The sequence below is a fragment of the Alligator sinensis genome, unplaced genomic scaffold, assembly GCF_000455745.1.
Source record: "Alligator sinensis unplaced genomic scaffold, ASM45574v1 scaffold1691_1, whole genome shotgun sequence".
NCBI lineage: Eukaryota > Metazoa > Chordata > Crocodylia > Alligatoridae > Alligator > Alligator sinensis.
In genome coordinates this window covers 1-13,248 of record NW_005844138.1, presented here as the reverse complement: position 1 = coordinate 13,248, position 13,248 = coordinate 1, and the positions used below count along the sequence as shown (strand labels likewise).

Below are 13,248 nucleotides of genomic sequence, written 5' to 3'. Positions count from 1 at the left end.
CCCTCAGATATTAGTTTCTTCTTCTAACCCTGGATGACCCCCAGACCTGGCCATTCAGAATGACACTATGGCTACTTTCTTTTCTTTCTACAGCCACACATGGCCCTGGGGTCCCCTTTCATGAATAGGCTGCTCAACAGTCAGCAGCTACATATGGAACAACTGGCAAAGTCCTGGTAGTTGTGCTTTTAGCACAGCTATGTTTTCTAGACTACCCAGGGCCCATGTAGGCTGTGGACAGATATGGGTGTGTAACAAAATTGCCCAAGAGTGCAGATAGCTACCACACATCTCTCTGGAGAGGATGTGTAGCTTCATGCAGCATGTTCAGTGGCTGCACAGCCAATTTACATGGTTAAAACATAGCCATGCAATATATCTATATACAGAGATCATAGAAAGTTAGGGTTGGAAGGGACTTTAAGAGGTTGCATCTAGTCCAACCCCCTGCTCAAAGTAGGATCATCCCCAATTACAGCATCCCAGCCAAGGCTATGTCTAGCCAGGTCTTAAAAACCTCCCAAGGGTGGAGATTCTGCAACATAATTATGTAATTGCAATCAGGCACATAGCTACAGAAATTGTACTTATCAGCCACTCAATCAGCTATCTGGGGTAATAGGCTTCTACCCAAAGTGCTTGAAGAAAGAGCTCATGGCCATAACCCCCATTTTATAGGCATGTAACTAAGATAGATAGAGGGGAAGTAAATTGCCAAAACTAACCAGCTGGCCAGGGACAAAAACCACATTTAAAATCAAGATCTACTGAAGCTTAGCCTGAGCTCTCAGTTTTCTAAATTGCCTTATTTCTGCACATGAGATAGCTATTAACAGTAAAGGTAAAGAACAATTTACTGACCGACATAGTGGTTTGTCCTTCACTTGAAGACTCGAGTCAAGATTAGATCCCTTTTCCATAACATATGCTTCATAAAATATACCACCTTTTCCCTGATTGCTTTCTTCAGGGGCTGCTTTATTTCTTTGCCTCTGTGATTGTATGCGAGGTCTGAAGGAAGGAGTCAGAACACAGGACTCTGTTTGTAGTGGAAGAGAAAAAGAAAAAAGAGCACTTTTTACATTTCTCTTAGGGTACGAGCAGACCTCACATGTGTCCTGAGCCCAGTCTTCCCGGCATTTGTGCGTGATCCAGAAAGTCATGGGACTGGCATGTACACGCATCACCCTTCCCAGTTGGGGCTTAGTGAGCGTTTGAATGCACTGCCACTTCTCCATCAGCAGGAGGCTACTGAAAGTGTCTGTAGTTTCTTTGGGTTTCGTCAGCCCTGAACAAAGCACCCATTGCATGTTCAGTTGGGTGGGAATGACTGGTAAAATGTTTCTGGGAAGGACTGTGGTGGAAGTCACTGTGCCGCTCTTGCCCTGGCATTTTCACTGGTACCACAACCACCTATGGCTATTAGCCAGTCTTCAGAATAGATCCAGACATATGCCTTGTTTTGCAGGCATTGTAAGCTTGTGCTCATGGTTGGTTGCATGGAAGAGGTATCATCAGTAGACCTTGATGGCCAACCTGACTTCAGACATTTGTATAACAAGTGAAGGACAACACCCAGGGAATAAGCTCGTGAACTTCCAAGCACCAAAAGGCCTTCCTTGTAGCTATGCCTTGCTCTCCCTTCATGCCAGCAGCTACCACACCAAAGATATATTCAGGTTAATGCAGGAACCTCTCCAAACCAGGGAGGCCAAGGAGAAGCCCTTATGCCAGCAGCTGATGGTTGAAGCAAGAGCTGTCCCTGGAAGCCACATGAACTGTGCTACAGATCATGATGGGGATGTCAGTCGCATGGAAATGCGTGTGTGTGTCAGATGCCAGAGTCTGGGATGAGGTTCTGCAAGGTGATTTGTAGAGAGGTCTTCTCTTGCAGTCAATTAAACATTGTCAGCAGAATTTGCACTCTTGTGTGATTATTTCCAGTACTGGCAGAAGTGTTGGGATGGCAATGGGCACAGTGGGCATGCTGAGCAGGCATGATGCCAACAGAAGATGCTTGTGCCAGCTTCCCTGAGCTCCATACAGGCTGCATGGTTACTGTGGAGACTAGGTGGGGCTGGGAAAGGGCAGCAGACACTCCTGCACAAGCTTTTTTCCCACTGAATACTTGTCCTACCTGGCGAAGCCTCCAGCCCTATACATACAGTGCACACCATGTTTATATGTTATACAATGGGCAGGTCTTCTATTAAACAGTGCAACCAAAAATTCCCACGACACCAAAAACAGGATGAACAGCAACCTACTTAAAGTGCTCCTCAAGAACTGGCACATATGGAGGCCTGACAATCCATCTACTCAGCAGTCTCCTCTGCCCAGTTCAACCAGGTTAAGAGCTGGTGGTGCGTGATAGGTAGCAGATGGATGTGCTCCTGCTTGTGCTCCAAGCCAATCAGTGAAGAGTGGGCCTGTTGCTTTGTCTGGGAGTCAATCTGGCCCCCAGCCAAGGCCAGTCTACTAGATACCTGGGAAAAACTCAGCCAGGGTATGTGATTGGCTGCAGGCATGGATAGGGATCTTCCAGGGTTTCTCCCTCCACAGATTAATTATCAACCAACTCATCCTGTTTCATCCACAGAGCTCTGTGTAGTAATACATTGTCTCCTTGAAATTCCCAAAGCAAGGCCGTAGGAAACATCAGGCACAGGGCTTTGTCTGAATACCCACCCCTCCGTAGCACTTAGGCATTGGACTCAAGTCCATTTATTGGGCATCTCTTTAATTTAGGAAGGCAGCAATTGCTGGGAGGCAACATCCACTCTTCCTCTGGGTGGCCAAGAGTGCAAGAATGATAAGGCCAAAAGGAGAACAAGAGGCAGCTTAACTCTGGAGCCTAATGAAGAATACCATTCCTTCAGGAGCTGTGGCTTCCTGACTCTTAGAAAGTCATTGTTTAAATAACTCTGGTAGCAAGAACCAGAACCAGGAACTTCCCTGCTCTTAGGGGGCTACCCTCATCAGTGGTCTTCAAAGTCAGGGTAATGTCCCATGTTGATGCCTACTTGACTAAGCTGGATTTCTTCTTAAATGCAGTTGAAAACCTCATGCAATTGCTTTGGGATCAGCTCAACCTAAAGACTGTACCATGTGCATTTCCCCCAACATTTTACCTCCCTCCCCACACTCACTCATACACACCAGAAACAATTAAAACCCCCACACTATCAGTGGAAAATGGCTTTTAATTTAGATTAGCTAACACTAAAGACACAGAAAATAGAAGTAATATTTTTACATAAAAGAGAGAGAGAGCACAGTGCTTATCACAAAGAAGCAGAGTTACTGCCTAAGATACTTGAAAGCACAAAGAACATTGAATGTCAAGAGGAATTAGGTAGCTCTTCCATTAATGATTTTGCAAAGCTCTGCTTCGGGAAAAAAACCAACCTGCTCTTACATGAGTCACATTAATAAAACAGAATTAGACGTACTCAGATTTTCACAACCATTTTTTTGTAGCAGAAATTATTTTTCTTTATTGAACTATACAAAAATGTGTCTTGCAATGTTTCTGTTTTGCAATACACTCCACATCCATCATAGTATTTCCATCACTCTACATCTGGCATAGTATTGCCAGGTACTGAATCGAATATAATAAGATATCATTCTATACGGTGGTTTAGGAATGCCACAGAAGGAATATTATTTTCTGTGAAGAGCAGCATTCTGGCATCCATGCAGACCAGAGGACCCTTGAGGTCCCTTCCAGGCCTGTGATTTTATTATTCATTTCTACAGATCATTAGAGTAAGTTCTAGAGCAGGTTAAACATCACCTTTCTATTCTGCAGGGAATTCTGATATTTAGAAACTTTTTTTTCGTTCTGAATTGGAATAAAAATTAGACATAGAAAACAATATTCTGGTGGAACCAAGTTTCTGGAGAAAATATTTCAGAAATGGTGAAACACTTTTTTTCGATAAGGACGAAGCACTTTGTTTCAAATATACTGTTCTGATAACACAACACATCACCACATAACATAAAGCTGGAACAAAATGCCTCTAAATGAAGGGCTTTGATACATACTTGCCATTGAAAATTTCAGTCAAATCAAACTGATGCTACAAAATGTTTTTATTTAATCAATTAACCCCTTTTGGGTGAAAAGCTGTTCTGTCAGATTTTTTTTGACCAGCTGTAGGCAATTATATAGAACCCTAAAAGTGTTTTTATGACCCCAACCCAAAGCAAAACAAGGTTCCTGAACAGCTATAAAAAATAATTTTAGGCTGAAATGCTCTTTTAACAGAAATTTACTTTTTAAACAAAATGGAATTTTGTTCAGAAAATTTTAGTTTTCATGAAGAATGCTCAGAAACTTGGCAAAAAAAAGAACTAGTGGCAAATATTTGATTAATTTTGCCAATGGATAACTTTGATAAGAAATCGCTTCAGGGCTTCTTTAACCTCATTGTTCCTCAAGCTGTACACTATGGGATTGAAGAGCGGAGTCACAACAGTATACATCAAGGAAAGGATCTTGTTGAGATCAACTGTCTGGGTTCTTGTGGATGCACCATATGTTATGGTCAGAGTCCCGTAGAAAGCTGTGACTACAATGAGGTGAGAGCTGCAGGTAGAAAATGCTTTGCTCTTCCCACTCTTTGATGGGAGTTTGATGACAATCAGGAGGATATGAATGTAGGATGTGATGGTTAAGAGAAATGGGATCAGCGACACAACACCGGCTGAGACAAAAATTGCTACCTCCACCATAAACGTGTCAGAGCACGACAGTTTTAGCAAGGGTGTCAAGTCACAGAAATAATGATTGATTTCATTTGGGCCACAAAGAGTTAAAGATTTTCCCAAAATAAGTAGCAACCCAGCAGCCAGCAGCAAACCCCACACCCATGTGCCAACTGCTAGCTTAACAGACAGAGTCCAATTCATTAAGTCTGCATAGTGCAAAGGGTTGCAGATGGCCAAGTACCGATCATAAGACATTAACATCAGTAGAAAACACTCAACAGTTCCTAATGCACAGAATATATATAACTGCAGGATACAGCCTCCAAAGGAAATGTATTTATCATGTCTTAGTAGGTCCATAAGCATCCTGGGGGTTATGTTTGATGAATACAAGACCTCCAGAACGGACAGGTTACCCAGGAAGAAGTACATAGGTGTGCGAAGGTTGCGGTCAGCTGAGACAATAGTTATAATGAGGATATTCCCCACCATGCTTGCTAGGTACAATGTTAAGAAGAGCGGAAAGAGGAAAATCTGCAGTTCATGACGATCCTCAAAACCCAGAAGTACTAATATGTCCACAACTGTTTCATTTTCAATCCCAGGGTCCACCATTATTCATTTCTAGCTGCCTATTAGAAACAATAATAAGTATTATTATTATTATTGACTTAGGAGTTGAAGATGTGGGAACTGGGTGTATTTATTCTGGAGAAGAGGAGACTAGGGGGATTTAAGAACAGCGTTCAACTACCTGAAGGATAGTTCCAAAGAGGATAGGGCTGGATTCTTCTCAGTGGTGGCAGATGACAGGACAAGGAGCAATGGCCTCAAGTTGCAGCAAGGGAAGTAGAGGTTGGATATTAGGAAAAACTTTCTCATTAGGAGGGTAGTAAAGCACTAGAACAGGTTACCCAGAGAGGCAGTGGAATCTCCTTTTTAAGACTTGGCTAGACAAAGCCTTGTGTGTGATGGATATAGTTGGGGATGGTCCTGATTTGAGCAGGGGTTTGGAGTAGATGACCTCCTGAGCTCCCTTCCAATCCTCATTTTGTATGATACTATAACAACAACAACAAGAGAAGTTAAGTTATATAAGCCACACAATGAGTAGCTGACTTCTTTTGTGTGAATATGGATTCTGAAATAAGAAAAATGAAAAAAACCCAAATAAAATGGCAATAACACAAGTTGCATGCACACATTATTGTAATTTAGAAGTTCGTACAAATGATGTAGATCAAAGACATTTCTGACCCTTTAGAATAGCTGTGTAATGAAGCCATAACACGACATTATTGAATTCCCTGTGAAGCAGACAGAAATATTTTAAACTAGCTACTTGTGCATGTAAGAGAGAAATTCTTATAAAAATGTTGTCGGTCTTTATTCATTAAGTGTCAGCTCTTTCCGTCTGTCTGCTTATTTATGCTAAATTCTCTTTCTCTTTTTTCTCTCAGTTGTGAGTCTCATGTACTTTTGTGCCTAGGTTCCCAAAGAATCCAATTCACTCCGAATTGCTCCCATGATTCTCTACCACTCCAAATTTTAGCACCAACATTTTTATAAGTTTTTCTGATATTGGAGTAATATTCCAAACTTCAGCATCCCATAAGGAGCAACCACATCAGATGATGCATAGAGAGTAGGCAAAGAAGATGTAAATACATTGTGAGATAAAGATATGCAGAGATGCAGATGACATGGAATTACAGAAAGAGAGCATCTGGGAATGTCTGGGCATACAGAATAGGAAACAGATTAATAACTAACCTTTATCACTGGGTGATCAGGAAACTCCATGCCTTCAGAAATTAAAAAGCATTTCTCCTTCTCATGGGCTGAAATGTTTTCTGCATCATCTTCAGATAAGCTGATTGGCAGTTTCATCAACGACACCCTCATGCATACAGTTTTCCGGTGCCTCAGTGTTCTCAATCCTCTTCATCCTCTCAACTTCTCTGAAAATTTTCCCTAGTCTAGTGCTCTTCTTAGAAAAAAGTTATCAAAGCTCTTTTACTGCACTTTGGTTCCCTCCCTGCAATTATAAGTACACAACACATGTGCTGTCTTTATTAAGAGTAGTACAAACAATTGATGGGCTGAAATATTTTTCTTTTCTTTTCAGCTTAAGTGTGTTTGTCACAATTCACTCTGAGGTACATGTGGCTCCTAAGCTATCAAGATTGAATGTCACTGCCTCTGGCAATGCTGTGGTCCTTTGCTTTATATCAGCTCTTTTCCCCAACCAGCTGTTGATTTGCTTTCTTCATTCTGCAGGAAGCATTATTAGCTGTGTATAGACACATCTGTTTGCATCATCAAATTGGTATATTCCTCAGGGGTACTTCCCCCCCCCCCCCCAAATAATGTCTCAGATTCTTCTTGGGTTCCAGCCAATGAAAACTGGTATTGCAGCACAATGAAGATGGCTCCTATCTGATCTCTATTTCACCAATTTCCTAATAGCGTCATGCTCAAGGCAAAGTTGGGCATGTTGTTATCTAGGATTCAAAGGCAGTGTTACAAAGGTCAAAGGTTATTGCCCATTTTTAGAAGATAGGGACTAGATTGTAAGACATTGTATTTAACCCCAGACGCTAAATGCTTTTGTGGTAGAGAAATATACTGTTGTCAAATAGAATCATAGGCAATGAGGATTGGAAGGGACGTCAGGAGGTCACATCTAGTCCAACCCCCTGCTCAAAGCAGGACCAGCCCCAACTAGATCATCCCAGCTGAGGATTTATCTAACCTGGTCTTAAAAACCTTCAAGCATGGAGATTCCACTACCTCTCTTGGTAACCCGTTCCAGTGATTTACTATCCTCCTTGTGTGAAAGCTCTTTTTAATATCTCATTTAAACGTCTCCTGGTGCAACTTGAGACCAGTTCTCTTTGTTCTATCATCTGCCACCACCCGGAACAGTCCAGCTCCATCCTCTTTGGAAGCCCGCTTTAGGTAGTTAAAGGCTGCTATTACATTCCTCTTCAGTCTTCTCTTCTCCAGACTAAATAAGCCCAATTTCCTCAGCCTCTCTTCAGAAGTCATGTGCCCCCCTACCCATTTTCATTTCCCTCCAATGGACACTCTCCAATATGTTGAAAGAGTAATCAGATTGACTTAGAATGCATTTTTAATAAAACTGCTAGGGATTTTCATTGGGAAACAATGGTTTGTTGAAAACTTAAGGCCCTGCTACATGTTGAAAAAACTGGATAAAAACCAGCTATAGAGTTTTTACACATCTTCAAGCACTAATTTTGTAGATGTTTGGCTCTTTTTATAGCTTGGCAGTCATTTTTATTGTGTGATAATTACACTGCGCATGTGGCTGGCCTAAATGTTATTGAGAAATTAGCCAGTTGATTGCATAATATATGTAATGTGTACCAGGGCCCTCAGATGTTTCAAAGAAATGAATTTGCTTTTATGGGCTGTCCATGACCCTCTTCCCCAGATTTCTATTTTGCCTGCCAGGTGTGAATTCTTTAGAAATTTCGTACCTGTTTGCCTTGAGTGCTGCTCAGCAACTTTGTCCATCAGGATTCACAGATCTGGCCCAGTCTATCCCTGCAGCCTGCACCAGGGCCAGGGACCTTGGAAATGACAGGTTTGGCAGCTTCCCAGCTTTCCCATGTAGTGAGGTACAAATGGACCAGTAAGTTTTCTAGATTTTGTTGTTGGTCACAACTCATTGCCACAAGTGCCATCGTTGTGTTTGAGGTAGACATGTTCTGCCCATGCCAGAAGAGTCATGTTGCCAGTCTTCCAGGTAGTGCATATAGCCGCCATATTGGAATCCAAGATGACTGCCATGAATTCATGTTTTGGTCAATATTTAAGCCCCCTCATAGGTTAGAAAATTTATTCCAATGACAAAGACAACATTGTATGAACTGAGATCAATCACATCACTTCTGTCATGGTAGCCATATTGGATTCCAAGAGGCTGACACATTAGCACATATGTATGAGCTCAATGCAATTAAAAACCCTAGTAAACAATACTCAGGGGGGAAATGTTGGCTACCACTGTTCTAGATGACAGGCACCTGGCTTGCAGGACCTCTAGCTTCCCATAGGAGTACCCTAACTATTTAGCTCTGGGGGCAAAATACATGTTTTCACTTCTCAGGCTACATTTGTTAGCCACAGGTTTTGGCTGAGTCAATTTTAGGAGTCTTAAGACTGCTACATATCTATCAGGAATGTGTGGTACGTGCTTTGGCAGCTGGTGGGCACGTTCAGTCTGTGTGTACACTTAGTGGTGCATAACCATCCACATGCACAGGGAAATGCATTCAAGGACAGGATTTTCTGCGCAAAAAGTGCTAAAATTGCCCTGTACATAGTCAAAAAATGGACATGGAGAGAACTAGGAAACAAGCACAATGTCACTCCAATGATCTTGTGATCATTTCCAGAGAAAGTTTGTGACCAAGCCAGGAAGAGAACCAAGACTTCTGTTGTCTCCTATTCCTGCCTCAACACAAAACAGTCCTTGCTTTCTAATCACAGGGTGTTAGGATTCCCTCTGGAAGCTGGGACTTTTAAAGGCCCCTAAATTAGTTTGACATGAAATGTCCAGTAGGATTTGAAATTAATACTCCTAGGGGTGTGTTAAGATGTCAGTACAAATTTATTAGTCAAGGCTAGAAAAAGCAAGCAAATAACACAAAGCAGATTCCCCTTGCCTGCCAAAGACAGATTCCCAATTTATAATGGATATTTAGGCATTCCCACCATTACCACTTTTCTTACGAGGATCTCAACACAACATTAGAAAATTCAGCTTCCTTCGTTCCTGTGTTTGTTCAGCAGTATAATTCTCATGTCCAGGCAAGAAAAACAAGCTGTTCTGTTAAATCTCTTGTTCATTCACTAGAGTGCAGTATAAACCTACACAGGGCTGGCTGTGACTTAAGTGAAACGCATATTTACCAATGAACAATTTGAAAGTGAGTTACAGATGGAATAAAGTTTGTTTTCAAGTCATTTCTGCCCATTTTTTTAGACAACCTAAACCGTTTGAGGGATAGGATACAAGAGTGTGAACAATTAGTCAAAGAGATTAGGTTTTTACCACATCAGCTTGATAACACCCTGACTCTGTGCAACCTAAAGGGAAAGTTAGACTTCAGATTTGGGCCTAAGTGTAGGAAGCCTTTGGTTGAAGACAATCTGTGTATATTGGCTTGAAGCACAGAGAAGTTACCCTCTTAAAATCCATTCACTATTTTTATCTGGAGCAATTTTTAAGTGAACACTGTGGTAGCAGGACAATCCGTTCAATAGAACAGGGTGTGAAATTTAATAAATCTCTCAAAAGTTCCTCTTCCTTTTAGAATTCACCAGAAAACCCCTGGGCCAGGAGCCATTCATTTCCCACAGCTCTGATTCCTGTTATTTCCATTTTGCTTCAACCTGCTCATAGAGTTTTACAGTTTATAAACACGCAGACAACTTTCCTTACAGCCTCTTTTACTTCCTTGTTCCTCAAACTGTAAATGAGAGGGTTGGCCAATGGAGTCAGAACAGTGTAGGAGAGAGAGAACAGCTTGTTCAGGGCTTTAAGGTTGTTGGTTCTAGGGAACATATACACAATTGCTAGGATCCCATAGAAAATTGTCACCACAATAATGTGAGAGGAACAGGTGGAAAAGGCCTTTTGTCTCCCAGTAGTGGAAGGGATTCTTACTATGGTGGTGATAATGCAGACATAGGACATGAGAGTCAAAAGGAACGGGGGTAAAACAAACATACAGTCAAGACTGAGAACTGCAAGTTCAATCTCATAGGTGTCACTGCAGGAGAGTTTAATTATTGGAACATAGTCACAAAAGAAATGGTCAACTTGATTGGGTCCACAGAAGGTTAATTGTAACAAGAAGAGATATACAACGGAGACAACTATAAAGCCAATGACCCATGAGCCAGTTGCAAGTTTGAAACTAAATCTGTCAGTCATAAGAGCTGCATAATGCAGTGGTTTACATATGGCTAAGTACCGATCATAAGACATCACGGATAAGAGACAACACTCTGTAACTAACAACATACCAAAGAAAAAAAATTGGATGAAGCAGCCGGAGAATGAGATGGTTTTGTCACCAGTGAGGAGGCTGGCCAGCATCCTGGGCAGGACAGTGCAGGTATAGCAGGTCTCCAAGCAGGACAAATTCCCCAGAAAGAAGTACATGGGGGTGTGCAGATGCTGAACAGCTATAATTAGCACAATTATGAGAATGTTCCCAGCCATGGTTGCGATGTAGAGCAGGAGAAACAGCAGGAAGAGAAGTATTTGCAACTCGGGAAATATTTCAAATCCCAGGAGGATAAATTCAGTGATGGAAGTTTGATTTCCTACCTCTGCATCTGCCATGGCATCAGAGAAATTCCATACAGCTCTGCAAAATAATCTGAATCAAACAGACACCTTTGAATATCATGGAATCAGTCCCTCTGCTGAATTTTTAAGAGACTAACCTTCCCTGAAAATGATCCATCTAGGTTGGTGTTCCAAAGTTAAAGCTAGGAGGTGAACAGTCCATCATATCCATTTCTATAACAGCTTCATGGAAGCCATTGCCCCACCTATGTCACTGTGAGAAAAGAAAGGGTAAAATTGTCTTTTGCAGACATGTAAGAACTGCTTTACAGTATGTCTAAATACTGCTTCATGCACCCCTCCTAGCTTCATCGGGGCAAACAATTACAATTTTGTTCTGGGAATCTTCATCTCAGAGTGTAGCACAATATATAACACGCAATTTTTCCCATTTTCGTGTATCACCAATTATATTATAGATTTTCTAACTCAAAGTTACGAAGTATACGTTTTAATTTTACACAGTTGATAACATTAATGCCAGTCATAGTGGTCCTGTTATTTCTAAATTTGTGTTGCTATAGAAGCTGAAAGTTAATAAAAGAGTTATCGAATTTTTAGTTTAAATTTCTCAAACTGTAGATTAAAATTCTAACCAGTCCTTACATTATACAGTGAAAATTGGTAATGACATGAATTTGGTTTGCCAACCTAGAGCACTGGAATCTTTCTGAGACAAAATTGGATAACTTAAGAAAAGATTCGAGTCAGAATAAAATCACAGCGTCTCTCCATAAGCAGATGGAAGGCAGACTTTTGCGGTGTTCTGGTTAGGGTGCTTTGTTACTTCATTGGGAAGTACTGCCCACCCCAAGGGTTTGGAAAGCATTTGTCAGGTTCCTCAAATCATGACATCAGTTTAACTGGAAAGACATGTTATTTGACAAAAGAAGTAACTTTTCCCCCTCCCTACAAGCAGAGTTTGTTTTAGAAAAAATGCATCTAACCAAAATGCAAGATAGGTACGTGTGTGTCCCTACTGAAATTCACACCTGGTACTATGGGACTATGCTGACAACTGAACGTAGAAAATTCAGTACATTGGTCCTGTGCTCTAATGTAATAGATGGAGATGCAACTGGCTGCCTGAGCATCCTGAATGACAGCTGCAAACAGGGCACTATCATTGGTTCTGCTTTAATGGTAGGGTGGCTTCCAGTTACCCCAAACAGATCATTTTCCATGCATGCTAAAGGGCTGTCGTGGGTGGCATTGCAAACTTTTTGCACTCCTGCCCTGGCTCACGAAGCACTATGGCAGATACCTCTTAGACCACTTTTGGATCCATCTCTCAAGAGAGCAGAAATTGTCCCAAAAGTACAAAATCACACGATAAACTGATGGCATTGACCTCTAGGCTGTAGTCAAGGATCAAATGAAAGTAATGAAAGGGTATTGGGTGAACTTGAAATAGATCAGCAACTGTTATAATATGAAGACACCTAACCTAGACATTTTACCAACAGTACCATAGTCTGTCACAGGAGCTCATTACTGAATTATTGCTTAGGAACCCGTGGGATGCGAGTGTCTCTTTAGTTTTCCTGTACATTTGTGCAAGGGAGAGCTACTTAACATTTTTTTTCCATATATAACTTGCGCCTGGTTACCCAGCATCCTCTTGGGAATCAGTAACAAGCTCTTTACTTGGTCCCCTAGCCCCAGTTGCCCTGCCTGAACAATGCCTACGGCATGTGAAGTCCTGGTCCTTTCCTGTGACCCAGCATGGTGTCATCTGCAGATTTATGGCTGCAGTGACAAGGAAAACTTTTACCTAGTTTCCTGTAGATGGATTCAGAAGAGCCTGTAAGAATTTTAGAAGTATTAAAACTCTAGCCAAAGCCCGTTCAAATGATCAGAAATCTTTCTGTTGACTGCAATATGTTATATCATGGCACGCACATACTTGTATTTAGTCTCACATCAATATGTGTGGGAGGGAGGACATTTAGGAGTAGCATTCCTGCATTTGTGCAGGCAGTTTGATCAAACAACTTTTTGAAGTCATTACAAATCTTATGGTTTTATCACATGTCCATTTAAATTGAGTGGACATTTTATGAGGACCATTTTCTGTTAGAGAGTGATCAAACAGAGAGCCTTTTGGCCAGCTCTTTTCAAAGTTCAGTCTCTAAAAA

General features: G+C 41.4%; 2 protein-coding genes across 2 annotated transcripts; both read right to left on the bottom strand.

Moving 5' to 3' along the window:
* Positions 1 to 4,380: 4,380 nt before the first annotated feature.
* Positions 4,381 to 5,334, bottom strand: LOC102371543 (olfactory receptor 10A7-like). The gene has a single exon (XM_006039302.2). The coding sequence runs from the start codon at positions 5,332 to 5,334 to the stop codon at positions 4,381 to 4,383; it is 954 nt and encodes a 317-aa protein (XP_006039364.2).
* Positions 5,335 to 10,150: 4,816 nt separating this feature from the next.
* Positions 10,151 to 11,104, bottom strand: LOC102371282 (olfactory receptor 11A1-like). Its single transcript, XM_006039301.2, has one exon. The coding sequence runs from the start codon at positions 11,102 to 11,104 to the stop codon at positions 10,151 to 10,153; it is 954 nt and encodes a 317-aa protein (XP_006039363.2).
* Positions 11,105 to 13,248: the final 2,144 nt, after the last annotated feature.